This window comes from Gouania willdenowi, chromosome 24 (genome assembly GCF_900634775.1).
Source record: "Gouania willdenowi chromosome 24, fGouWil2.1, whole genome shotgun sequence".
In the NCBI taxonomy this organism is placed as follows: domain Eukaryota; kingdom Metazoa; phylum Chordata; class Actinopteri; order Blenniiformes; family Gobiesocidae; genus Gouania; species Gouania willdenowi.
In genome coordinates this window covers 4,009,392-4,036,225 of record NC_041066.1, presented here as the reverse complement: position 1 = coordinate 4,036,225, position 26,834 = coordinate 4,009,392, and the positions used below count along the sequence as shown (strand labels likewise).

Genomic DNA, 26,834 nt, shown 5'->3' with positions numbered 1-26,834 from the left:
AAAAACAGTTTAAAATAAAATTTAATAAATTGACATCAAGAAAAAAAACAGTATCTTTCATCTTCAAATTCTTACACATCTCAGTTTACATGAACACAATGTTATATAAAGAAGTTAATGTATTTGAAGCTAATGTATTTGAAAGTCTACAAAAAGTAACTTGAATTTGATAACCCATGATCATGTGGTCAACACATGCTAATTTTGCTCATTTCTTGCCACACATAAAGCATGCATATTTAACTGTCACATTGGTGGTTAAATGAATCTGTTCCCACACAATTAAAATCTATATTTTCTTCCAGAATAGTGTTTTTTAGGGATGTAACGATTAATCGTAAGGCAGTTAAAAATCGATTCATAGGTATCAAGGTTCACATCGATGCTGTGAAAATTGAATCGCAGTACTTTTTTTAACCAGCAGAGGGCGCAATCCAGAAGTCATGGCGGCGGGCGAAATCTGCTAATACTTTCTTTCTGGCCGCCTTCTACTCTTAAACATATTCATAAATGATTCCTTACCCCTTTAGCACCAAAAGAATATCTGTAATATTAAGTGAATATCTGTAAAAGTCACGTTTTTCTATTAACTCTGTCTGCTAGCGTAGCATCTCTTCTTCACTGCACTTAGCTGCATGCCAACCGACCACTGGATTACCAGCGCCCTCTGCTGGTTCAAACAAATATCTGCCGCAAATACAGTGCAGACTGTTTTTTTTTTTTTAAGGTCCAATTGTTAAGTCACAAAATACATTTTCAGTTGCACTTTTAAAAAGAAAAATAACTATTATGCAGTTTTGTATTGTTTACTATGGAACCAGAATTTAAATGAATAGGCTTCTTCATTTGTATTATTTCTTTATTTATTTCATTCAAGATTTATTTTTAGTTAAATTGCATTGTTTGAATAGTTGTGAGCGCACTCTCAGTGAAGGGCTCGTTATGCCTGGCTCCGTTCATAGCGGACCGCGCACACTCCAAAGGAGCACATTGGTGTTTTCACTCACACATACTGAAAATATACTCGCATATGCGACCATTTTGGTCGCAGTCTTGAGCCCTGACTCCGTACGCGCTGCCTGGAAGTTGCTTACTTTCTCAACTCACACACCGGGGAAAACATTGCTGCTGCCCTGCGGGATGTTTTGAGCAACTGAAACTTGCCTGAACACAAACAAGTGGCCATCACAACCGAAAATAGAACGAATGTGGTGAAGGCTGCCGAGATCAACAACTGGCTCAGACTGCAGCACTTTGGTCATCGCTTACATCTGGCCATTGGTGAGTGTTTATGATAAGGCTGTGGCTATTGTTATGATGCATCAGAACGATAGACCCCTATTGTTCTGATGCGCCCCTCATTAGCTAGTTTAAGTGACGTGTGCACCCTAATATTTATTTTTAACTAGTTAAAAATGTTTAACTAGTTACATTTTTTTAACTAGTTAAACATTTTTAAGTAGTTAAAAATAAATATTAGCTAAAATGAAACTGAAAGTTTAACTCACTGAAAGTTACTTAGTCACTTCACCTAAACTAGCCAATGAGGGGCGCATCGGAACAATAGTTCAATAGGTGAACAATAGTCACCGGGTCTATCATTCAGATGCATCATAACAATAGCCATAACAATAGCCACAGCCTTTAACACATTCTTAATGTGTTATAACAATTAAGTGACCACATTTAACTTTAAAATGTTTCTGTACTGCAAGTTGAAATTATTTTGCGTTTATTTATGTATTTATTTCAGTAAAAAATGCATTTGGAATTAAACTTTTCTTGTATTTGTGTATTTTGTTTCAGAGAATGCAGTCAAAGGTGATGATCGCATTATAAGAGCTGTTGGACTTTGCAAGAAGTTGGTGGGACACTTCTCCCATAGTTGGAAGGAGAAGACTGCCCTGAAAAACGCAGAGAGACCACAACCTCCCAGAGCATGCTTTGATAACAGAATGCCCTACCAGGTGGGGATCTAGACAACAGATGATACAGAGAGTTCTTGAGCAGCAGAAAGCCCTGAGTGACGTCCTGTCAGCTGATAAGAAGTCGAGACATTTGGTTCCAACTTGGCAGAATGTGGATGTACTGAAATCCATAAGACCAGGCATTGCAGCCTCTACAAGAATTCACTGATGCTCTTTCAAGTGAAAGCTATGTTAGCATTTCATATGTGAATCCAGTACTACACGTTTTCAACACCTCAGTCCTTGCTGCAAAATAACTCGACAGTGATTTGACAAAATCCATTAGGAAGAAGATCCTGGACTACTTAATGTCAAAATACATTGACCACACAATAACTGCTGGATATGGCCTGCCTCATGGATCCTCGGTTTAAAGCAGGGTACATTAGCAGTCACAACTTGCATGACATCAAAGACAGAGTGATATCAGAAACTGAAGCAACATTTCCAAAGGTAAATGGTGTCTACACACAACACATAAATATGTTCAAACTTTGTTAAATAACAATCTAATAATTTACTAATTTGAAATTCTATATTTAAGGAGCAAAGCCATGATGCTCAACGTGACCACATGGATCAACCTGGAGACATCCAAAAGAAGCCAAAAACATTGACAGCAAAGATGACCCTCTATCTTGGTGGCGTATTCATCAGGTCAACTTCCCGCTCTTGAGTCAATTGGCCACAAAATACCTCTGTATACCAGCGAGTTGCTCACCATCAGAGAGACTTTTCAGTACATCTGGTAATGTTGTTACATGCCAATGCGAGAGTCTCACGCACACACATTGATCAGGTGCGCTTCACTATCGATCACCGTCTACGTGACCTGCGTGCAAGTATGTGAGTGTATAACGGACCACCATTTAGTCTGGTTACAGTCTGTGTCATGACACCCGTCCATAGGGTGGTAGGGACTGCAGTATTACGCTCTGAGTCAGATCTAAGTGTTTACATGTCGCTACATAGTGAAGGTCACCTGATGATTACTGCAGCTTCACTCACGTCACACCTGCCCCTACACCTAACTACTGAAAATAGATAAATTCAGTGAAAGTTAGGCAGGTACACGTGGATGGACTGGTACGCATGAATTTAGAATGGATTCACCCCCCTCCCCCCCAAACACACACACCAAACAACAAAAATATGAAAATGACTCAAAATACACAAAACTAAGGATTTATATAAAAAAATACACAAAAGACAACAGAGATGCAAAAAACTACACTAAAAAAAGATACAAAATGACTCCAGAATCACACTACAAATGCAACAAAAAACAATAATTATACAAAAAATGCACAAATGACGTAAAACAAAAAACTAAACAATATTTATACAGGAAGTACACAAAACAACAACAGAAATGCACAAAAATATACAAAAGGCTGCAAAAACACACAAAATGACTCCAAAAAATATTACAGAAAAATACATCAAACAAAAAAATATATAATAAATGAATAATAAAATTAAAAAAAACAACACATTCATCATGCGCATGTCTCATAGAATTAAACCAGGAAAATTGCATACGCTATTTTACTGTGCAACTGCAAATGTACCCCTCTATAATGATACAGAGTATGTTATTTTTATGCTCATAATTGACAACTCTACTTAAGCGCCCACTATATGAATACATACTTCCGACGGGCACTGTACTAGACTTCAAAAAACATACATTACATTATGAAAATGGCTCAAAATACACAAAACTGAAGATTTATACAAAAAATGACTCCTGAATTACATTTCAATAGCAACAAAAAACAATAATTATACAAAAATACACAGCTCCAAAAAACAAAAATAAAAAACAGCAAACATTTATGCACAAAAACACAACAAAAAAATACACAAATACACGACTCCAAAAAACATATGTTACAGAAAAATACACCCAACAAAAAAATATAAAAGTGATGATGAAGTCATGCGCATGTCCCATAGAATTAAACCAGGAAAATTGCACCCACATTTCACTCCCGCAAATATACTCCTTATGCTCCCACATGAATGCATACTTCCGACGGGCACTGTACTAGTTAATTTAAATTCTGGTTCTATAGTAAACAATGCAAAACTACATAATAGTTCCTTTTCTTTTTAAAAGTGCAACTGAAAATGTATTTTGTGCCTTAACAATTGGACTTTAAAAAAAAAAAAAAAAAAAAGACAGTCTGTAATATATTTACGTCAGATATTAGTTTGGACCAGCAGAGGGCGCTGGCAACCCAGTGGTCGGTTGGCATGCAGCTAATCGAGCAGTGAAGAAGAGATGCTATGCTAGCAGACAGAGTTAATAGAAAAACGTGACTTTTACAGATATTCACGTAATATTACAGATATTCTTTCAATCCTAAAGGGGTAAGGAATCATTTATGTACATGTTTAAGGTAGATGGCGGCCAGAAAGAAAGTAGTAGCAGATTCCGCCCGCTGACTACACTTTTAGACAAGAAGGATAAAAAAAAGTACTGCGATTCAATTTTCAGGGCATCGATGTGAATTGTGATACCTATGAATCAATTTTTAACTGCCTTACGATTAATCGTTACATCCCTATCCTTTACTGTACTATTTTCCTTTTATTTTTCATTGTCAAAAGAATCCCTTGATAAACTATTTAAAACAATGCAATTTAAGTAAAAAATAAATTTTGAATGAAATAAATAAAGGAATAATACAAATTAAGAAGCTTATTAATTTAAATTCTGGTTCTATAGTAAACAATGCAAAACTGCATAATAGTTCTTTTTCTTTTTAAAAGTGCAACTGAAAATGTATTTAGTGCCTTAACAATTGGACTTAAAAAAAAAAAAAAAAACAGTCATTGCATTGTATTTACATCAGATATTTGTTTGGACTAGCAGAGGGCGCTGGTAACCCAGCAGTCAGTTGGCATGCAGAGATTCAAGCAGTGAAGAAGAGATGCTATGCTAGCAGACAGAGCTAATAGAAAAACGACTGACTTTTACAGATATTCACGTAATATTACAGATATTCTTTCGGTGCTAAAGGGGTAAGGAATCATTTATGAACATGTTTAAAGAGTAGAAGGTGGCCAGAAAGAAAGTAGGAGCAGATTCGGCCCGCCACCAACACTTCTGGACAAGAGAAGGATAAATATATATAGCCCTCTGCTGTTTGAAAAAAGTACTGCGATTCAATTTTCACAGTATCGATGTGAATCGTGATACCTATGAATCGATTTTTAACTGCCTTACGATTAATCATTACATCCCTAATCCCTACTGAAAGTGCTTCAGGAAAACAAAAGCTCCTTGGTAAGCCAAAGCAACAACCTCACACACTGATAGTGGGAGACGTTTCTGTTAAAGATGCTCAGAAGATGTTTAGCAGCAACGTGAATGTGATCTGCTTACTTAATGACACAGTATCAGACCTGGCTGACAAAATCTTGCATATTGTTGCAGATTACCCACATTTGAAAAATGTTGTGATTCATTTTGGATTAAATGATTTAGCCAAGGCGTCTGAGGTGTTAAAGCAGGATTTCACCCATCTGCTAAAAACTGTGAGCTGTTTGCAGCCTAAAGTGTTTATCAGTGGCCCGATACCTCCAGTCCGCAAAGAAGATCTGAAATTCTCAAGGATTTACTCTCTGAATAAATTTTTGTCTTCGGCTTGTGTTGCCCTTTCACAAATTTTATAGAAAATGTTCTTATTTTTGGAACGTTGTCATCTTTTTAGAGCAGCTGGACTGTGTCTAAACAAGGCTGGAGTGAAAATTTTCACATCCAACTTATTTTACTTCACCAGTCACACTGCTATCAGTCCTGATAAAGACAGAGGACATGTACCATCGGAGAACCAAACAACAAGGAAAGAACATGGAGTTGATGAGCTTCCAGCAAGAAATCAAAATCGCCAAAATGAAGAGGTCAACTCACCCCCCATATCTCAGGACCCACCTGCTTCACCCCAAAATTCACCTACTTCCACCTCATCCAGCTTCTCTCCTACCCCTGCCTTCTTGGATTTAACTGCCCAGATAAACAAGCTGGTTCTGGCTGGCACAAAGCTAACATGTCTCACAAGCCATGAGGCATGTTAGTTTTACCCTACTGATGTTGTGTTGTTGCAATAGTAAATATTAGGGATGTAACGATTAATCGTGAGGCAGTTAAAAATCGATTTGAATCGCAGTACTTTTTTTAAACAGCAGAGGGCGCTATCCAGAAGTGTTGGCGGCCGGCGGAATCTGCTAATACTTTCTTTCTGGCCGCCATCTACTCTTAAACATGTTCATAAATGATTCCTTACCCCTTTGGTACTGAAAGAATATCTGTAATATTACGTGAATATCTGTAAAAGTCACATTTTTCTATTAGCTCTGTCTGCTAGCATAGCATCTCTTCTTCACTGCTATAATATCTGCATACCAACCGACCACTGGGTTACCAGCGCCCTCTGCTGGAATCAAACAAATATCTGACGCAAATACAATACAATGACTGTTTTTTTTTAAAGTCCAATTGTTAAGGCACAACATACATTTTCAGTTGCACTTCTAAAAAGAAAAATAACTATTATGCAGTTTTGTATTGTTTACTATAGAACCAGAATTTAAATTATTAGGCTTCTTCTTCATTTGTATTATTCCTTTATTTATTTCATTCAAGATTTATTTTTTAGTTAAATTGCATTGTTTTAAATAGTTTATCAAGGGATTCTTTTGACAATGAAAAATAAAAAAAAAAATAGTACAGTATTTTCCCAACAAAAAAAAATCAAGGAATATTTTGTAAAATAAATCGTAAGAGAATCGTATCGTGAACCCAGTATTGTGAATCGAATCGTATCGGGAGTTGAGTGAATCGTTACATCCCTAGTAAATATCGCAACATCCCATCTTATCTCCTCTAAAGAATCAATCAGCAGAACCCATCCCTCCTCGACGATACCAGGCCCAGGATCACTCTTCTCCTCAGGCCAGCTGTGTTCAAATTAGAGCAACACGGGTCTGATGTGTGCTGGGTCCGGACTGCAATACCTCTATTTTTAGGAACAACCAGAAAAAGTCAAGGCCTTATGGAGTTAATGCAGCTTCTTTAATTCCTGTGGTGACAGGTAACACAGGTAAAATTGTTAAATTAAAGAAAAACAAAAAGCTTAATAGAGATAAAAATTTGACTCCTATAATATTTCATCCAAAAAGTCCACCAGTGTCTCCATTAAAGTCTTTAAAATGAGCAGTTCTAATTGTTAGATCTCGTTAACAAGTCACTACTAATTAATGTTATTATTTTGACATCACTTGGACTTTTTACTTGTTAATGAAACGTGGTTGAATGATGGTATCAGTAATACTATTCTCAATGAATAGTGCACTACAAGACTTTCTTTATTTCAATGTGTCATACTTGCAGGAAAGGTGGTGGAGTTGCTGCCATTTTTAAATCAATATTTCAGTGCAAAGAAATAACATTTGGTGATAGGGATGTAACGATTCACTCAACTCCCGATACGATTCGATTCACGATACTGGGTTCACGATACGATTCTCTCACAATTTATTTTACAAAATGAGACTGTAGACAAATGATGATTGAAAAATATTCCTTTATTTTTTGGGGGGGAAAAAAACTAGAAAATACTGTCCTATTTTCCTTTTATTTTTCATTGTCAAAAGAATCCCTTGATAAACTATTCAAAATAATGCAATTTAACTAAAAATAAATCTTGAATTAAATAAATAAAGGGATAAAACAAATGAAGAAGAAGCTTATTAATTTAAATTCTGGTTCTATAATAAACAATGCAAAACTGCATAACAGTTCTTTTTCTTTTTAAAAGTGCAACTGAAAATGTATTTTGTGCCTTAACGATTGGACTTTAAAAAAAAAAAAAAAACGTCATTGCCCTGTATTTACGTCAGACATTTGTTTGGACCAGCAGAGGGCGCTGGTAACCCAGTGGTCGGTTGGCATGCAGCTAATCGAGCAGTGAAGAAGAGATGCTATGCTAGCAGACAGAGCTAATAGAATAACGTGGCTTTTACAGATATTCATGTAATATTGCAGATATTCTTTCGGTGCTAAAGGGGTAATGAATCATTTATCAACATATTTAAGAGTAGAAGGCAGCCAGAAAGAAAGTATTAGCAGACTCCGCCGCCGCCTACACTTCTGGATAAAAAACCCTGCTGGTTAAAAAAAGTACTGCGATTCAATTTGCATAAGATCGATATCAATCGTGATACCTATGAATCGATTTTTAACTGCCTTACGATTAATCGTTACATCCCTATTTGGTGATTTTATCTCCTTTGAATATATGTCTTCTTACTGAAGGGTGATTCAAGAGTTTTTAGTCGTTTATAGACCCCCAAATTATTCTGGAGAATTCATGGATGAGTTTGCTGAACTGCTGTCAGTTGTATGCACTGAATACAACTTTTTAATAAAAACAGGTGCTTACAAAAGCAGTCTCCAGGCCCAGCGGGCTAGGCCCCCTAACTAGAACTGCAAGCAGTTATGAAAGGGGGCTAAGCATTCCCGCGCGACTCGACCCCCAGGTTTTGCGGAGCCCATGGAAGTACGTCACATAATAATTCAGCTGAAATAAATGTTTATTTATATGTTATGATGTAATAAGCCACACCCACTTTGACCAATCGCAATGAACTTTGAGATATGGCCTCAGGAGCAACCCAAGGTCATACCCACCAAATTTGGTAAAAATTGGTCTTGCCATTTAAGAGATATAAATATCCCATATTTGCAGCACCCCCTAGTGGCCTACATTATTCAACTTTGGCACATACCTTTACAGTCACATGACAACCAAGTAGGGATGGGCGATATGGATTAAAAACATTATCCCAATAATTTCTGGTATTTATCACAATAACAATAAACATCACGATAAATAAAAAAAAACTATAAATAAATAAAACAATTCCCAACTTAAAGTGTAAACAGGTTCCTTACAAACACAAATACATTTGAATACATCGACCCATTAAAAAATGCTACAACAGCTGCTGACTCAAGGAGCTCATGAGCTGATATTTTATGGAATACATCAGTGCATGCGGATCACTAAGTGTTATTGTACGAAATTAATTTATTTCCTCACTTAAAATAAAGTTATTTTCTACAACAACAAAAAAAGCACATGAAAAGCAAAATTAACTCCATCAGTGTTTTTACTGTTGCTGAATCTTGTTTTATTCATATTATGAGTTACATAAAGTTATGGTTAATAAATAACGCTCTGATTTTTTATAATAAAAACAAGATCAAGCTGATGATTTAATCATTCAGTATATTTTGGTGTAATAATCTTAATAGTTACATTAGTCTAATGGGACCAGCTTTGTCTTGTGAATGCGTGAAATATAATGAAAAAATATTGCGTTTCACAAGTTTGGATGGATAAATAGTGACAATTATATTTATGCTAACATTTATTTCACACAACGTGTGACATGTTTAGCTTTTATCCTTCCATACAAGTGTTAAATCTGACCATGAACAAATCGATGGCTCTCTGTGGCTTTATGACAGAAAGAAGTGTTCTTTTTATTTGGCCTGTTCCCTTATATGGAGTGGTTAGCATTAGCTCTTAGCCCAGTCTGTGTGTCGGTAGGTTAACTTAGCATAGTTAGCTTTAGTTGAGTTCCCAGTTCATAATTGTTGCAATGGGTTCATCTCTGTCCCTGTGTTTGTGGAACTTTGGGTGGACATGACGGAGGAACTTGGATTGGTTCACTTTGTTGGATGGTTATCTGGGTTTAACCAAGTAGCGGTCCATGATGTACCGCAGGTCGGGAGATTCTGGTAGCCATCTGTGGGTGTGAGAGCTGAGGGCAGGAGGCGTGGTGCACACCGCGACCGCGGAGGATACGCTGAGGAGCTCCCGTAAACAGCATTCCGCTGCAGAGAATAATAAGTTGAAAACATACAGGGGCAGTTTTGGCCTGTGGAACAAGGATTTTATGGGCATTCTTGGCTAAATTGAGGGACAAATGGCCAGAGGCCCTCGCTAATTTCCGACATGGGAATTTATCGTTTATATCGTGGGATGACATATTCTTACCAGTGAGAATATTTTTGATGATAAATCATAAATGATAAAATATCGCACATTCCTACAACCAAGGATCTCAAATTTGCTGTTGTTAGCATTTATTTTGACCGAGATATGCACCAGTTAGTGCTTTTATAGCCAGCTAGAAAAATTTACTCGTTAATAATTTGGGCGTATTTTGCTCGAACAAAATTATTTGCTGAACTTTAGATCAGGTCCAACTGAAGACTCTACGTGCAAAGTTTTACGCTGATTGGACAAAATCCCAAGGAGTAGTTCAAAAAAGTAGGTTTTACAGTTTTCGCGATTTTGCTCTGAGAAAAGTTCATGGGCGTGGCCTAGCCCAGGTGATTCAGTGCCATTCAAGGAATCTGTGGATATGAAGTTTTGAATGTGCAACATTCAAAAATGTGTGGGAGTTATAGGCCAAAAACGCGTTGACCTTTGTTATAGCGCCACCTGCTGGCGGACATATGTGAGTTTTTGCGTCCAAGATACGCGGGGGTCTGGACCCACCATCCAAAGGGCATCACCCTACCTTGCATGGTTTAGCCTGCAGCACCACTTTTACCGGGGGAAACATAATAATAAAAAATAAATATAATAATAATAATAATCCGAGCGATTACAATAGGGTTCCTAGCACCACTGGTCCTAGGAACCACGTATGCTAAACTTTAATAAGAACAAACACTTTTGTGTTTATTGGGAATTTGATTAACCTAAAAAATGTGCAATTTGTTCTTCTTAGTTTTCCTGCACTTTAGTTTTTAATTCTGTTTGAGAGAATTGTGTTACGTCATGGCGAATGCTTACAAAACTGCAGGTCAAAGTATTTAAGTTTGCAACTGTAATTAAGTAGATACATAAACTGTCTTTAATATAAATTCTTGCTTCATTTTCCTTTATCTTAACATAAACCTAGCCTATAAGAAAGAACAATTTATGTATAATACATCTGATAATGTTTATTAGAAAACATTACATTGATTATGTTTGTTGAAAAATATATGAGAAGAAGACCTTAAAAAAATAATTGCAAATTAAATCACAATAGCAACATTGAGGGGGGAAAAAAACGCAATTAGACTATCTTCCAAAATCGTTCAGCCCTAATGTTAACATTTTTAAGAAAGAACAGGTGCATATCTTAATTCTAGGCTGTGTAGAAGACTGTTCTAGTTTAATGTTTTCAAAAAGTGTAATGTAAAGTTCATGCAGAGGATTTTTTTTTTTTTTTTTTTTTGAACTGGCATGAACTGTCAGTTTTTGTTTTTGCATTTCATTTGCCCATTTTTTGCACTTTAAATAGCAAAAATTGGTCTTATTTTGTTTATGTTATTGTTAATTATATTTCTTTTATATCCCTATTGAGTTGATAAAGTCAGACACAGAGTAAGAAACTATGTATAATTTATCCCACCAGCATTTTTTTTTTTTTGTCTTTTTTTACATTTCCAAAACGTATTTATCGTTATCGTTTATCGTATCATGGACACTATCGTCCCAATACTTATACATATTTAGACCGACAAATCGTACGTCGTTTACGTAATGGTCTTCCTCTTTGATGCAAAGACTTAGAAACACGCTGATTTATGATAAAACGCTCCCGGTGATCACACAAATGGCACAACCATATGAATGTGATATTAATAGAAATGTCTTTCTATGGGAACAACTGCGGTCAGCAAACTCTCCGTATGTAGACTTGACCTACTGGAACCACTCTGGAGTCAAACGATACGGTTTAATGACTCGGCTCGCTGATTCCCACGAAGCCATCAGAAACGGATAAAGGATTTCATATGACTCAAATTAGTGAGTGACCCAGATGCAAACGGATGAAATGAATTGAATCCAGCAGTAACAGTAAAGGTCTAATTAAAGAATGACTGATTAACGGGGATGTAACATAGTGCAAAAGGCCACACAGTAACTAGACTTAATTTACCTTTATTTTCAAGCTCTGCCAACCTAAATTCTAGAAAAGTTTCTGTTACAATAACAGCTGTGAAAAACATATTCATCAACTCAGATGCGTAAAAATTAAAATTAAAGGTTCCGAGCGCATAAAATACTTCACGTACGCAACGTTTATCATTCTTTAAATACGATCTACGCTAGGCTTCCAGAAATTAGTCGGAGCCTCCATCCTTGTTTACCCGCATCCGTTAACTCCCGCAACTTCCACACAAAGAGAAACAGGTCAAACATTTTACACTAACCAACTGTGAAAGAAAGATGCACTCACCTTGTTAATGGCTAATATGTCTTTAAGGTGTAAAGTTTCAGAAAAAGACAAAAGTATGAATAATCCAACTCCTGCGTAGAGAATCAATAACTGCTTTAGTTTGACGCAAACTGTTTGTCCCACCCACCCAGAGCAAAGAACACTACTGAGTGGCTAAGGCGCGAAGCATTCCGATTGGTTTATCCAGCGTTCTTTTTAAACTGATTCTAAGCTCTGATTGGTTATCAGTAAACGCTACCCACGGTAGGATTGGTTGTCAGGTTATTAACGTTATCTTGCTTTCCTCATTGGAGCACACGTTTAAATAAATCGAAGTAAAAGCGACAAGTTGTAACATGTTTTAAAAATTGTATTTTTTCCCAATATTTCAGTGATCTCATTAACTGTTAAGTGCTCTGTTTTGTACTAAATAATTTGTAATTAAAGTTTACTTGGTAAATTGGATTAAGGATTTTATTATTCCAATAACATGTTTTACCTTTAGGTACAGTTCCTAACTATAGGGTACCATTCTCTAATCCACATTACAATAGCTATTGACTTTCTCAGTGAAATCACATGTTGCTTCCTTGAACAAATTAAGATTGTCTTACAATAAAAATACACCGGGTTTTTACAGCTTTAATAGCAAAATTCAATTGTGTTTATTTTTGGCCTTTTCTGTGCAATCGGCAAAATCTGTATATTAGGAACTGCTGCATTTTCTTACATACAGTTGTATGAAGACGTTTAGGCAACCCTAACAATTTTCAACATTTTTATTCATGAGTCATTTAATTTTTGTATCAGAAACTTCATTCTGTTTTGTCAAATAACACATGCATAAAGTGATAATTCAGTCTGAAGCAAAGTACTGAAGTGTAAATGTGAATGAACATAAAACAATGTTTGAGAGTGAAAGGGACATGCCTGTGTTTTTGTGGTTATTTTCTGTGTGTAGTGAGGTGGACAACATGTTGATAGTCGATGATAGATTTCAATGGTTTAAAGAATTCATGAATGAATCTCTAAATCAGCACCTCTGAGAGAAGGAAAGTTAGGAAATGGTATGGTGACTCATACCATCCTGAATAATATCTTCAGAGAAATTAAAACATGGCAAAAAAAGAGTCTGGACCTTATTATTTTGCTCTGCTTCTCTGTGCTAATACAAAAAACAAAGAAGCCACAATCACATTAAAAATAATGGGCTGCACAACATAAAGTCAACGGTTGTACACCCAGTGCGCGTCATTAACCAAATCCTTTGCATGTCATCCAAGATGGGTTCTTCACTGGTTCTTTTAACTGCAATAAGTCCCATTTTTAAAAGACAATAAAAAAGACTATGTATCAATAGAAGGCAGTTTTTAAGCACAGGTCTTCTAAAAAGAACAGCTGGATTATTTTGGGACATACAGTATTTGTAAAAAAATAATAAAATGGAGTATCCCTTTAGAGAGGCAAAGGCATGATTACAAAAAACTGATACACTTTCCCTTCGCCAAGGTAAGAGTCACAGATTTAAGAGATTCCACACACTAGATTACAGACATCACTACATTAGACATACTGAATAAATATTATGCTTTATAGATCAATGTACGCTCTCGTCTGCATTATTTATATTCAATATCCACGTTAGCCATCCTGATTGTACCAAACACATTTGTACAGTATTACAGAGAAAATGTAGCATCTCACAACGCTTTATTAAAATGACTTTAATGAGCTATCACAGAAGTCATGAGTACTAAACTACAAGTAGTGTGAAATTCAATATTTATGAGCAGGTTTGTACTTGTGGTTATACAAAAAAACAAACATTTTTATATAAAAAGATGACCTTTTTTAGACTGTGCAAGGCTCTGAACAGGATCAAAGCGATGCAGATTAGTGTGTATCGACATTAGGCAGGGCTACGTGAACGCTGTAAATGACTTAACATTTTTTTTTTTTATAAATGACATACGTTCCACTTCATTTTCCAAATCCCTTTGGTGCTTCTTTTTTCAATATCCTATTGTCAGAAATGGACAGTGCAGATTGTCTGCAGACTGCATTATCAAACACTTGTCAGTAAAGTCACTGAGATGCAGAAGACATGAATAATGGAGAGCCTGGGTCCTTCACTCGGTCCTTGGTTTGCCCAGTTCCTCTCTGATTGCTGAGAAAAGACAGAAAACATGCAGATTTATTTAAAATATGATACATGATATACATGGCTAAACAGTCTAATATGTTACTCTTGATTTTGAATCTGATCCTGATTGTTTCTCAATAGCATTTCAAACATATTGGCCACGGACACATGATGTTTTTTATATGGGAATTAAATAATTCAGAATTAAAGTATTCTGCTTCATATTTACATGGAAATAGTAATTCCAAATTGATTATTCAATTCCGCTTTAGGTCTGGGGGTTGGGAAGGGTTCTGACTGGACAGGGGGCAAATGTGACATATCACGTCTATGGGGAAAAACACACAACAAACCCTTTCTTTTTGGCTACAACATAGAAGACCACATAATAAGTATTATTTTCACATTTGTTTTGATTGTAGTTTTGAAACAGCAGCTCGACAAAAACATAGGCTGTGTTCGAACTCACATACTAACATACTACACACTACACAGCCATTAAGTATATACTGTCTACTATATACTATAAGTATGGTTAGGAGGATTAGGATGATGAGTGTTTCCCCTTAAGTATACTTCGAAGTTTCCCAAGATGCATTTTGAACCTACAATGACAAAAACCTGAAGCACACTGAGGCTAAATATCTTCACTGATTCGCCACCTTTGAAAGTTCTGAAAACATTTTAAGCAAGAAAGTGACCAAGTAGAATATCAACATGTGGTAATTTGATCCATAAAACTCACGGAAAACACATTTCATGCCGACATTTCGGAAACCTGCCATTGTGCTACTGACAAAACTTCTGGTTACAAACTAATCGAACTGTTTATTTCTTGCAAACTATCTAATGTGAATGCACTACATACTATTTTTGATGTCAGACTTCGTATGAGTAGTACATTTACAACACAGCCATTCTGTTTCACTTACGTCAACTGAGGAGGGGAAGGGAGATAAAGGGTAAATGGTCTTGACTTACAGTATATATTACTTTATCCCCACACTAAAGTAGTCTCAAAGTGCTTTACAATATTAGCTCATTTACCAATTCACACTCACATTTACACACCAATGGGACTGAGCTGCCATGTTTTCTAAGTTACCACCACCTTTAAAAGGGTGCACAAGGGTGCACAATAGGGATGTAACGATTAATCGTAAGGCAGTCGACCAATGGGAGCAACTTAGGGTTCGTGTCTTGCCCAAATACACTTCGACACATAGACAGATTTAGACTGGGATTTAAACCCCTAACCTCTTAATCAGAAGACTCTGAATTAAAGGGGAATTAAAGCTGCGGTATGTACAATCGTGAGGCACTCCACGCTCCCCTCTCCCCTCCTGAAATAACCTCACCGGTCTTCCTGTGCATGTGCACACTGTATAACTCTCTGCGACTGTTTTCTCCATAGAGACTAGTAACAAATGTATGGACTTTATCTTGTGCTATTGGAGAGTTTTTCAATGTTTTAGAGACATGAAAGCTTGTATCACTCATTGCTGTGAGGATAGTAAAGGCTCACAGCCGCTCCTCAAACACAAGAAGCCAAGCTGCAGCCGATCTTAGCTGATCAGAGCAGACACGCTGTCCACACTGCAGATGAATTGCTATTTATTCCGTCTGATATCACTATCTCTCTCTGACTCGGGGCGGACTGTGCTAACTGAAAGCGAATCGCTCGCAGTCCGCCGCACACACCGACTCCGCAGACTCTGTTCCTACTGAACACGTTTGTGCCTTTATTCTGTTGCTTCTCCACCTCGGTCTTCCTTTTTCCTCTTACTTTGCCATGTAACCACTGTGCCAAAAGCTGCATTAGAGACTTCTTCTGGAAAACATGCCATGAAGAAATTCACTGTCCACTCAGAACACTTTGGATTACAATATGCAATACAATATAATGAGATGATTATAGATTTTTGACCAAATAAAACTTACAAACTGCAGCTTTAAAGCTCTGATGTAATTGTGACCATTGTAGGTTTCTTTCCAAAATGATTTCATAATGGCCAATGCAGGAGGGGATGGGGGGAGTTACTGCTTGCAGCATAGTAGGAATGAAAAACAAAACAAAAAAGCCTTTTTAAAATATTTGTATTGATTTTACACAACATTAAATAAAATATTTTAAAGCTGCTTGCGATGATAACTAAACCTTTTTAACTGTACCTGTATTTCATCCCAAAGTTGTTTTCATCCACTACTGATGCCATTGATATACACTGCCAAAGTGACTTCCCAACACACACGTTCTGTTTTCACAAACTAAAAGATGCGGCAAACAATAGCAGATGTTTATTTTGTGGCTGTCGACAAAAACACCTGAAAATGGACTAAATCTTTGGGAATGACGTCATCACAGGGAACATGCTCTCAATAAACCAGAAAAAAACATTGTCAAGCAAATCACTGTCCTCCTTGTTTAGTAAAGAAAAACAAGAAATCACAGTAAGAATGAAAAAAACAAAACAAAAAAAACCACTTATTAAAGAGTAACTAAACCCCTGCTTTCTGCTGACCTGCCACTAGGGGGAAAATTGTCCCGACCCGGACAAGAGGTATATAATAAAAAGCAAATCATTAGTGAAGATGGTGAATATTTTACTCTTGTTGCTGTTCTCTACCTTAATTAATAAAAATAGAAATTAGGAACAATAAGTCAAGTTTCTTATGCTTTGGTAATATATGTTGGATAAACAAAGCAAATACACGTACAGTACATCTCTTAAAGAGTTACTTGTAGAATACCTTTGGTGTGTTTAGTGATAAATTTCAGTGATAGTTACCATCGATAAGCTCCTCTTTTAGTTTGGACAGCTCCCGCCTCATCTCCTCAAGAATGTCCTAAAATACAATGAGAATGTTATTTTTCAAACACACTTACAAAAATTGCACATGTTTTCTAAGTTACCACCACCTTTAAAATGGTGCACAATAGGGATGTAACGATTAATCGTAAGGCAGTTAAAAATCGATTCATAGGTATCACGATTGATATCGATCTTCTGAAAATTGAATCGCAGTACCTTTTTTAACCAGCAGGGTTTTTTATCCAGAAGTGTAGGCGGCGGCGGAGTCTGCTAATACTTTCTTTCTGGCTGCCTTCTACTCTTAAATATGTTAATAAATGATTCCTTACCCCTTTAGCACCGAAAGAATATCTGTAATATTACATGAATATCTGTAAAAGTCACGTTATTCTATTAGCTCTGTCTGCTAGCATAGCATCTCTTCTTCACTGCTAGATTAGCTGCATGCCAACCGACCACGGGGTTACCAGTGCCCTCTGCTGGTCCAAACAAATATCTGACGTAAATACAGGGCAAAGACTTTTTTTTTAAGTCCAATTGTTAAGGCACAAAATACATTTTCAGTTGCACTTTTAAAAAGAAAAATAACTATTATGCAGTTTTGCATTGTTTATTATAGAACCAGAATTTAAATTAATAAGCTTCTTCTTCATTTGCATTATTCCTTTATTTATTTAATTCAAGATATATTTTTAGTTAAATTGCATTATTTTGAACAGTTTTGTCTTTTGACAATGAAAAATAAAAGGAAAATAGTACAGTATTTTCTTGTTTTTTTTCCCCCCAAAAAAATAAAGGAATATTTTTCAATCATCATTTGTCTACAGTCTCATTTTGTAAAATAAATCGTGAGAGAATCGTATCGTGAACCCAATATCGTGAATCGAATCGTATCGGGAGTTGAGTGAATCGTTACATCCCTAGTGCACATATAGTGTTGGTGCCACTTTAATGAAGGTGTGCACTTGATTTAAAGCAAAAGGTTACAGATGCATAAAATTCAACATGAAAACTGTTGTACAAGAGTCTTTTATTAAATCCATTATTATTTATTTAGCTTGAATGTAGAAAATATCATATATATTTAAAATGAATATGGTATATTACAAATTATATTATGTACACACGTACAACACAAACGCATGTTATTTGCCTCCACATGGCTGATGTCACACACACTCACACAGAGACGGACATGGGTGACCTCATCCATTCATAGTGTCAAAGGAGGAGAAAAATTAAGACATTTGTTTGGTTTGAAAAAAAGAAGGAATTTTGCAAGAAACAATTCTATAGAATGTAACTTCATCCAAACAACTATGTTTATTTTTCTACTGGAAGGCTTACGTTTCGTCCTTTTCTGTTGTTTGTGAGTTTAAACATTGGTCAGATTGATTATTTCCAATAGTAATTTATAGATCCTTAACTGTTGTGTAGTAAATGTTTTTAGGCATAAGCAATGTTTATAAATCATAATGCACCAAAAGAGATGATTTGCAACGAATTAGATTTCATTAATATGGCTGATGAACAATAAAACATACGTGTACCCAATCCTCCAGATTTTTACTTTTAATACATACTAATAAATATTTTTTACAAACTGTTTTAATGTAACAAATTAAAAATGTAATAGATATTTTTTTTTTGATGGATTAAAAGGTATTTTTGAGAAAGTTAAATGACTAAATGCACAAACTATAACGATTATTAATTAAATCGTATTTCACATGAAAAAGAGAATTCCGTCTGTCTTCAACTGCAATTGGGTTGGGTCTGTTCTAAAGCTGACTAAGAATTTATGTTTAAAGCTGCTGGAGACAATTCTTTTATCAGCTAAATCCATAGTGTAGGCCACATGAATCAATTAATTGAAGATCATTTGCTTGAAATAAAGATGTAAAAGGTTGCATTTGCACTAGAATGTTTGTTTTGATCGCTACTGTAACTAAACACTTGGTTTACTGACATTGTTGAAAATTGTGCATTGCTTTGTGGGATGCGGAGCCCTGTAGACTGATGGGTTTTTACTTCATTCTTACCGTGATTTCTTGTGTTTCTTTGTCAGACAAGGAGGACAACGATTCACTGGACACCTTTTTTGTGTTTACATTGGAGATAAAAAATAAACTTTCAAGCAGCAAATTAGACCTTTCATATCTTTCTTCAAGCAAATGTTCTTCGATTTACTGATCTATGAGGCCTACACTACCTATATCTGTTAAAATATTATCATCTCCAGCAGCTCAAAATGAGGAAAAACCTTGTATAGATACTAATATTTGGAGAATGTGGAGATTTTTTATATATTGTGTGGCTCATTAGCATGATCCAGGCCATCTGAGCCATTGCGGATTGATGCCAAGTGAATAAGCAAGTGAACAGATGTTTGGACTTAAGGCTCAAACATACTCGGGCGTACATCCATGGTCCGCCAGGCCTTCTCAGGCCAGTCGAGAGACAGTCTCTCCAGCATATCTTGGATCTTCCTTCCGAAGGGACGTTCCATGGATGCCTCACTGGGGATGCATCCAGGGGGCATCCTAATTAGGTGCCCGAGCCACCTCATCTCGCTCTTCGCAATGCGGAGGAGCAGCGGCTCTACTTCGAGCACCTCCCGGATGACTGAACTACTCCCCTATTTCTAAGGGAGAGCCCAGCCACTCTGCGGTGGAAACTCATTTCAGCCGCTTGTACTCGCGATCTTGTTCTTTCGGTCATGTCCCAAAGCTCATGAACATAGGTGAGGGCAGGAACATAGATCGACCTGTAAATTGAGAGCTTCGCCTTTTGGCGAAGCTCCCTCTTTACCATGACGGATCGGTGTAGACTCTGCATCACTGCAGACGCCACACCAATCCGCCTGTCAATCTCTCGCTCCACCCTTCCGTCACTCGTCAACAAAACCCAGAGGTACTTGAACTCCTCCACTTGGGGCAGGACCTCATCTCCAACCTAAAGAAGGCACTTCACCTATTTCCAGTCGAGAACCACGGACTCGGATTTGGAGGTGCTAATTCTCATCCCCACCGCTTCACTCTCGGCTGCAAACCGAACCTGTGAGAGTTGAAGGTCACAGGACCACATTATCTGAAAAAAACAGTGATGCAATCCTGAGGCCCCAAAATCTGACCCCCTCACCACCCTGACTGCGGCTAGAAATTCTGTCCATAAAAGTTATTAAGAGAATCTGTGACAAAAAACAGCCTTGGCAGAGTCCAACCCTCACTGGAAACGAGTTCGACTTACTGCCGGCGTACAGGGACTGATACCTCGTACTCACGGAGGACCCCCAACAAAAGAACCCCGAAGGACACGGTCGAATGCCTTCTCCAGGTCCACAAAACACATGTGGATTGGTACAGCACCCTCAAGGACCTTGCTCAGGGTGTAGAGCTGGTCCACAGTTCCGCAAGCAAGACGAAAATCACATTGCTCCTCCTGGATCTGGGGTTTAACTATCCGGCGGACCCTCCTCTCCAGTACCACTGAATAGGCCTGAGAGGGGAGGCTGAGGAGTGTGATCCCTCTTTAGTTGGAACACACCCTCCAATCCCCCTTCTTAAAAAATGCCAATCCAGGGGCACTGACCCGATGTCCACGCAATGCTGCAGAGTCGTGTCAATAATGACAGCCCAACAACATCCAGGACGTTGAGGAACTCCGGGCGGATCTCATCCACCCATGGGGCCCTGCCACCGGGGAGCTTTTTAACCACCTCAGCAACCTCAGCCCCAGAGATAGGAAAGTCCACTCCCGGGTCCCCAGGCTCTGCTTCCTCATGGTAAGGCGTGTCGGTAAGATTGTGGAGATCTTTGAAGTGTTCTTTCCACTGATCTGCAATGTCTCGAGTCGAAGTCAGCAGCGCATCATCTGCACCATACATAGTGTTGACGATGCACTGCTTCCCCCTCCCCCTTCCGTCTTCAGCTTGACAGCATCCCTCACCCCTGGTGTCCACCAACGCGTTTGGGTGTTGCCGCCACGACAGGCACTGACTACCTTACGACCACAGCACTGGTCAACAACAGAAACATGGAACATGGCCCACTCTGACTCAATGTCCCCTGCCTCCACCGAGACATGGTTGAAGTTTTCCCGGAGGTGGGAGTTGAAGCTCCTTCTGACGGGAGACTCTGCCAGGCATGCCAGCAGACCCTCACAATATGTTTGGGTCTGCCAGATCTAACCGGCATCTTCCCCCGCCATCGGAGCCAACTCACGACCAGGTGGTGATCTGTTGACAGCTCTGCCCCTCTCTTTACCCAAAGTGTCCAAGACATACGGCCGCAAGTTAGACGACACGATTACGAAGTTGATCATCAAACTGCGGCCTAGGGTGTCCGGGTGCCAAGTACACATATGGACACCCTTATGCCTGAACATGGTGTTTGTTATGAATAATCTGTTACGAGCACAGAAGTCCAACAACAAATTAACGCTCGGGTTCTGGGGACGTTCCTCCCAAACACGGCCCCCCAGGTCTCACTGTCATTGCCAACGTGAGCGTTGAAGTCTCCCAGCAGAAAGAGGGAATCCCCAGAAGGAGCACTCTCCAGTACTCCCTCTTAGGAATCCAAAAAGGGTCGATACTCTGAGCTGCTATTTGGTCCATAGGCACAAACAACAGTCAGGATCCGTTCCCCCACCCTAAGGCGGAGGGAGGCTTCCCTCTTGTCTACCGGAGTAAACTCCAATGTACAGGCACTAAGTTGGGAAGCAAGAAGTATAGCCACTGTCATTCGAATGAAAAACCAACATTGGGTTGATTTAAACCTTAATTTATCAGGCAGTTCCTACTTCGTCTTGTTCAAAGACGTTCAAAAGAAAGTCTTTGCCATGACATTGCTAACAAATTATGAAAGGCAGATTTGTGCAGATTCAAACTTTTAAGTCCTAAAGCTTTTAATTAGTTTAAACAAGATTTGGTGTGGAGGAATCTGTCCTAACCCTGAAAGAGCACGATTGTAATAGACACTTATGCAAGGTGTCCTACAATGAATTGCCACTTTTAAATTCCGTCATTCATTTGTTCATTTACCTGTTTCAGTTTTTCATAATCAACAGACTCTGTTGGTACTCCATTGGCTCCTGTGAATGCAGATGGTGTTGGAATGGATTTAGACCTTTAAAAGAGAAGAGGGAAAAAAAGAAAAAATTTAAAAATAGACAGAGGTGATTATATTATTTTATCAGGTACGTGAATCCCAGTTGATACATTTGCATGACGGCAGGTGAACGCACCAAGCAATGTTTGGTTTGAAACAACAGAAAGTCAGTAGCTTCTGAAACTTTAACAGAATAAAAAATCCTACAATTATCATATTTCTGCATCTTTTTGGAGAGACAACATCTTCTGATTGAGGATGGACTAAAATTGGTAGGTTCACTTGGATATTTGAATAATGGTAACAATTAATAAAAAAAGTTAAATCAAAGAAAAAGTAATAAAAAGGACCATGCAAAACAAAGGCCATTAAACACAGCACAATTTTAAGTATACTCATCTGTTTCAGGCTGGTGTGAAATGCCCTCAAAGCACATTACAGTCCACATAAAAATGATGGACTGGATAAAACACTGTCCATACAACAGAACATAGGAAACTATCATCTGATAAAACTAAAGAACGTTGTTGTCTCATGGTGAATAATTGCTATTGTGGAGCAGCATTACTGTAGGATACCAGGATGAGACTTGTCAAAAAATTATTTTCTATTCTTGAGGGGGGGAAAAAAACATTTTTTTTGTATATGCTGCAGTAGAAAAACACTGTTGGCAATAATGTGGAACTGAGTTTTCACAAACCTTTTTATTTTGATTTCTTTCTTGTTGGTTAAAGGGGACATATCATGCTAAATCCACTTTTTTAGCCCTTAAATGAATTTTGATGTATATTTAGATTGTTTAGAAGCACAGAAAAGTTCAAATTAATCTCTTCAGGTGCTCCGTTGATATCTTTATATTCTGTTTTGGTCATATTTTTCAATCTGTTTCGATTTTTCGATTCTCTATTACGTTTTTTGAACAATAACGTCAGCGGAACTGCCAAATTAGGACATCGACTCCAGGCCCAACACTTCGAGCAATCCGCCATTTTTATTTCTCGCTTTTATTTTGTAGTCTTAGCTTCAGGATGCAGAAGTTACGAGAGGAGAAATCAAAATGTTTGATTGTTGTATGTAGTAACCCACACGCTTCATTACAACGTCTCCCAGCATCAGAACCTTTTCAAAGTGCCTGGTTGAGTTTTATTTTTGACGGAAATGTACCCACATCTGTGGGTAATGTCATTTTTGTGTGCGCGCAGCACTTCAAGGATGACTGCTTCAGCAACCTCCGCCAGTATAAAGAAGGATTTGCCGAAAGACTTTGTCTGATTGAGGGGTCAATTCCTTCTATCTTTAGAGACGACGAACAGAGCACTTTGGTAAGCTGTAAATAACGCTAAAAAGTGTGATGATAAGACGTCCCTGTCATTGTTTTGTTAGCATTAGCAGTTGCACCGTCTTCATATGTTAGCGCTGTGTCCTCATTTTAGATCCTTGATGATATGGCCTACGTGATTTAATTTAAGTCTAAAGTTTTCATTAGTCATTTCATTTTGCCGTTTTTGTCTCCGAAAAGACTGTATTATAATGCATTTCGTGACGTTAGCTTGGCGCTAGCGTTAGCTCGGTGCCTGTGTTAGCTCACTTGTTAGGGCTCTGCAGGTTCATCATCTTCATTTTCATCTCGCTCCGCCGGGTCAAACTCTGGCTCAAACATGTAAAGCTGGATGGACAAGTATTCCGTTGTTGACATTGTGTAAATAACGTGTGAATAAACTTTTTCTGCGCCGCTACATAGCCATATCTCTTCTATCAAACTACAAAAATGGCCGAGCAGGGTGGAGTTGAACCTGGAGAGGGGGCGGGGTATAAAGTGTCTCATTTGCATTTAAAGAGACCGCACCAAAACAAGTTGCTCTTAAGAAGCACATCAGAAAAGGGGTAGAAAAAGGGCCTGTGGAGCTATAATAATGAGGAATTCAGACCCAAGCAGTGCAGTTCCGCTTTATATAGGCCACAACTGTATGATTTATATCTAAAAAGGAAGGATTTAAAACCATATGTCCCCTTTAATGTTGTGTTACTGTGTGCTCCTTCACTCTCCTTTTTCTTCCATGGGCTCCTCATTTGTTTCCAATCATCTTGTTAGCACTCCATCCTAACCCTTGTGTGTGTAATGAATTGCTGTCAGTCTGTCGTGTTTGTTGACCCCAATCTGATCACTGATCAAAGATTTAAGTAATCACTGTCCGTCTCAATGTGACCCTTAAAGAGAACCATCCGACAGTGAGTTTTGATCATCAACCAAAAGTGTCTTGGAAATTTGTTGAAAATAAACTGTGTGATGTGGATTCTCCTCGAGGTGGGGGGTTGGGGCGGTGGCGGGGTGCGCTGGGTCCTCGGCTCCTTGGTGATTTCTCGGGTGTGTACGTGGGGTGGCGGCTGCCTCTCGGCCTGGGGTCTCTAGGGTGTCTGGGAGGGGCTGCTCTGTCGTGGGGGGGTGGCCTGGAAAGCCTTAGCTCCGGTTGTTGCTGCCGGCCTGGCTGCAGTTTCGAGCCTGGGGCAGCGCCTGGGTTAGCAGAGGTGACTCTTGCACACACATTGGTTGTGGATGCACTGGCATGCCTTGGGCTGTGGGATAAGCTCGTATTGGGCTTAATCTTAGACACGTTGACCACCATCATTATACTTAAGTTGGGTGCTGTGTCACTCGCTTCAATTTCTCCACACTTGTCACCAGACTGGCTTAACTGATTACACAACACAATAAACCCAACATGTACAACTATAACATCTCACTGCACTCTCACCTTAAAACATCAGACTCTTCCCCACCCCTTCCCCCTCACCTAGGTGTAACACTGCTCTCTCTTTTATATTCTCCCTGTAATAAAGTTTTTCTTACCCTTCCTTAGGGAGGGGTAGTGCTGGTCACAATTATACAATAAAATAACCTCATTTATATAATAGCAATAACAAAACATGCATTGTTGTAGTGAAAGAATTGCACAACATGCCGCGTTGGCCTTTGACAGCATGTGCTGACAAGGTAAAAAAAACAAAAAACAAAAGAATAGCTGAAACTTAAGTGTAAATAGTTAAGTCCAATAGTCTTTGTCAAACTAAATGCACATGTCAAAGAAATGTAATGGCATTGAATTATTGATAATACAATCTAGAATTAAAGTACAAAAGAAAAAGGAGGTTATACCTTCCAATAACAGGAGACATGTTCCCGTTCATGGCGTTTGTCCGTTCCCAAGGTTTCCGAGGCATGTCTAGAGAGCCACAAAATAAACAGTAATGCTATCAAACAAGTGATTTCTAGTATGGCCTGGCTTAAAAATGAGGAGTATGTAGATCTTAATGAAGCCACTTCTCCCAGTTATAATACCCATCATATGGTGACGGAATGGTAGCAGTTTAGCACTTTAGTCTGTTAGTCATTCCTAAAACCAAATTTAGCCACAATTAATTGGAAAGCCTCTCTCTGAGCATCTTTAATCCCAAAAATAAAACAAATAATAAATAAACAAACAAATTAATCATTCTAATCATGCTCTGGACCTTGTTCTAACATGATGTATATTGATAACCTCAACCTTTCAGTGGACAATCATGTTATTCATTGTAAATGGTCTTGGACCAAACTTTCTCATTTATTTGTCATATAAAAGAGGTGACAAGATTGGCCTTTTTCCATCTCAGAAATATTGTCAAGATTAAAGCCATTCTATTGTCTCAGGATGCTGAGGTCCTTATTAATTTGTTTGTGTCATCACGCTTAGACTACTGTAATGTGCTTTTGTCTGATTTGCCCAAAAAGAGCTTCCGCGGTGTGCAGATGGTAAAGAACGCAGCAGCTCGGGTTCTCACTGGCTTCAGTAGATATGGGCATATTACTCCTGTCCTGGCCTCTCTTCACTGGCTACCAGTTCAGGTCAGAGCAGATTTTAAGGTACTGATGGTAACGAATAAAACTGTAAATGGCATTCCAACTCAGGAGTTTGAGATCCCAAGGAACTGGGCTTCTAAATGTCCCAAAGGTCCTTAAAGGGAACGTGCTTTTTCATCTCGTGCTCCATTGCTATGGAACAGTTTACCCGCTGAAATTAGCCTGGGTCCCTCCATTGATGTTTAAAGGCAAAGCTAAAAACCTATTTGTATACTGTGACGTATGAGTCCTAAAATTCCCTTTTTTATGTATGTCTTTCATACTATTGTTGTGATTATTTTAATATGTTTAATGACTGATCTATTTGATGTACAGCACTGTGATTGATGTACAGTACTTTGATTGAAAGCGCTCTATGAATAAATTTATCATTATTATTATGTGATCATCATAATTAGGGGACAGGCGGTCTAAGCTGCAGGGAACCTGTTGCCATCCTGCTGCCTGCATGTTCTTCATCTTAATTTAAAGAGTAACTAAACCCCTGCATTCTACTGACCTCCCACTGGGGGGGGGGGCTTTTTTAAAAAATGCCTTGGTTATGGGCGTTACTTCTGTAAGACACGCCCAGTCAGGCAGCCGGTCAGCTGAGATGTGTCACTACAA

At 38.2% G+C, this 26,834-nt stretch overlaps 2 protein-coding genes across 7 annotated transcripts in view; both read right to left on the bottom strand.

The window, feature by feature from the left end:
• Positions 1 to 12,410, bottom strand: part of lbr (lamin B receptor) — a 44,634-nt gene extending 32,224 nt beyond the window's left edge. The window contains exon 1 of the mRNA XM_028440021.1: positions 12,288 to 12,410. The gene's annotated coding sequence lies outside the window, so the exon portion shown is untranslated. The remainder of the gene's footprint in view (positions 1 to 12,287) is intronic.
• A 982-nt stretch (positions 12,411 to 13,392) lies between these two features.
• enah (ENAH actin regulator) overlaps positions 13,393 to 26,834 on the bottom strand; it is a 70,938-nt gene continuing 57,496 nt past the window's right edge. For all 6 annotated transcript variants that reach the window (XM_028440015.1, XM_028440016.1, XM_028440014.1 and 3 more), the window contains 4 exons: positions 25,485 to 25,551; positions 22,264 to 22,348; positions 17,199 to 17,256; positions 13,393 to 14,433 (listed from right to left, as the gene is read on the bottom strand). In XM_028440015.1, the coding sequence (XP_028295816.1) occupies positions 14,396 to 14,433; positions 17,199 to 17,256; positions 22,264 to 22,348; positions 25,485 to 25,551 (248 nt within the window). In that variant the 3' untranslated portion in view covers positions 13,393 to 14,395. The remainder of the gene's footprint in view (positions 14,434 to 17,198; positions 17,257 to 22,263; positions 22,349 to 25,484; positions 25,552 to 26,834) is intronic.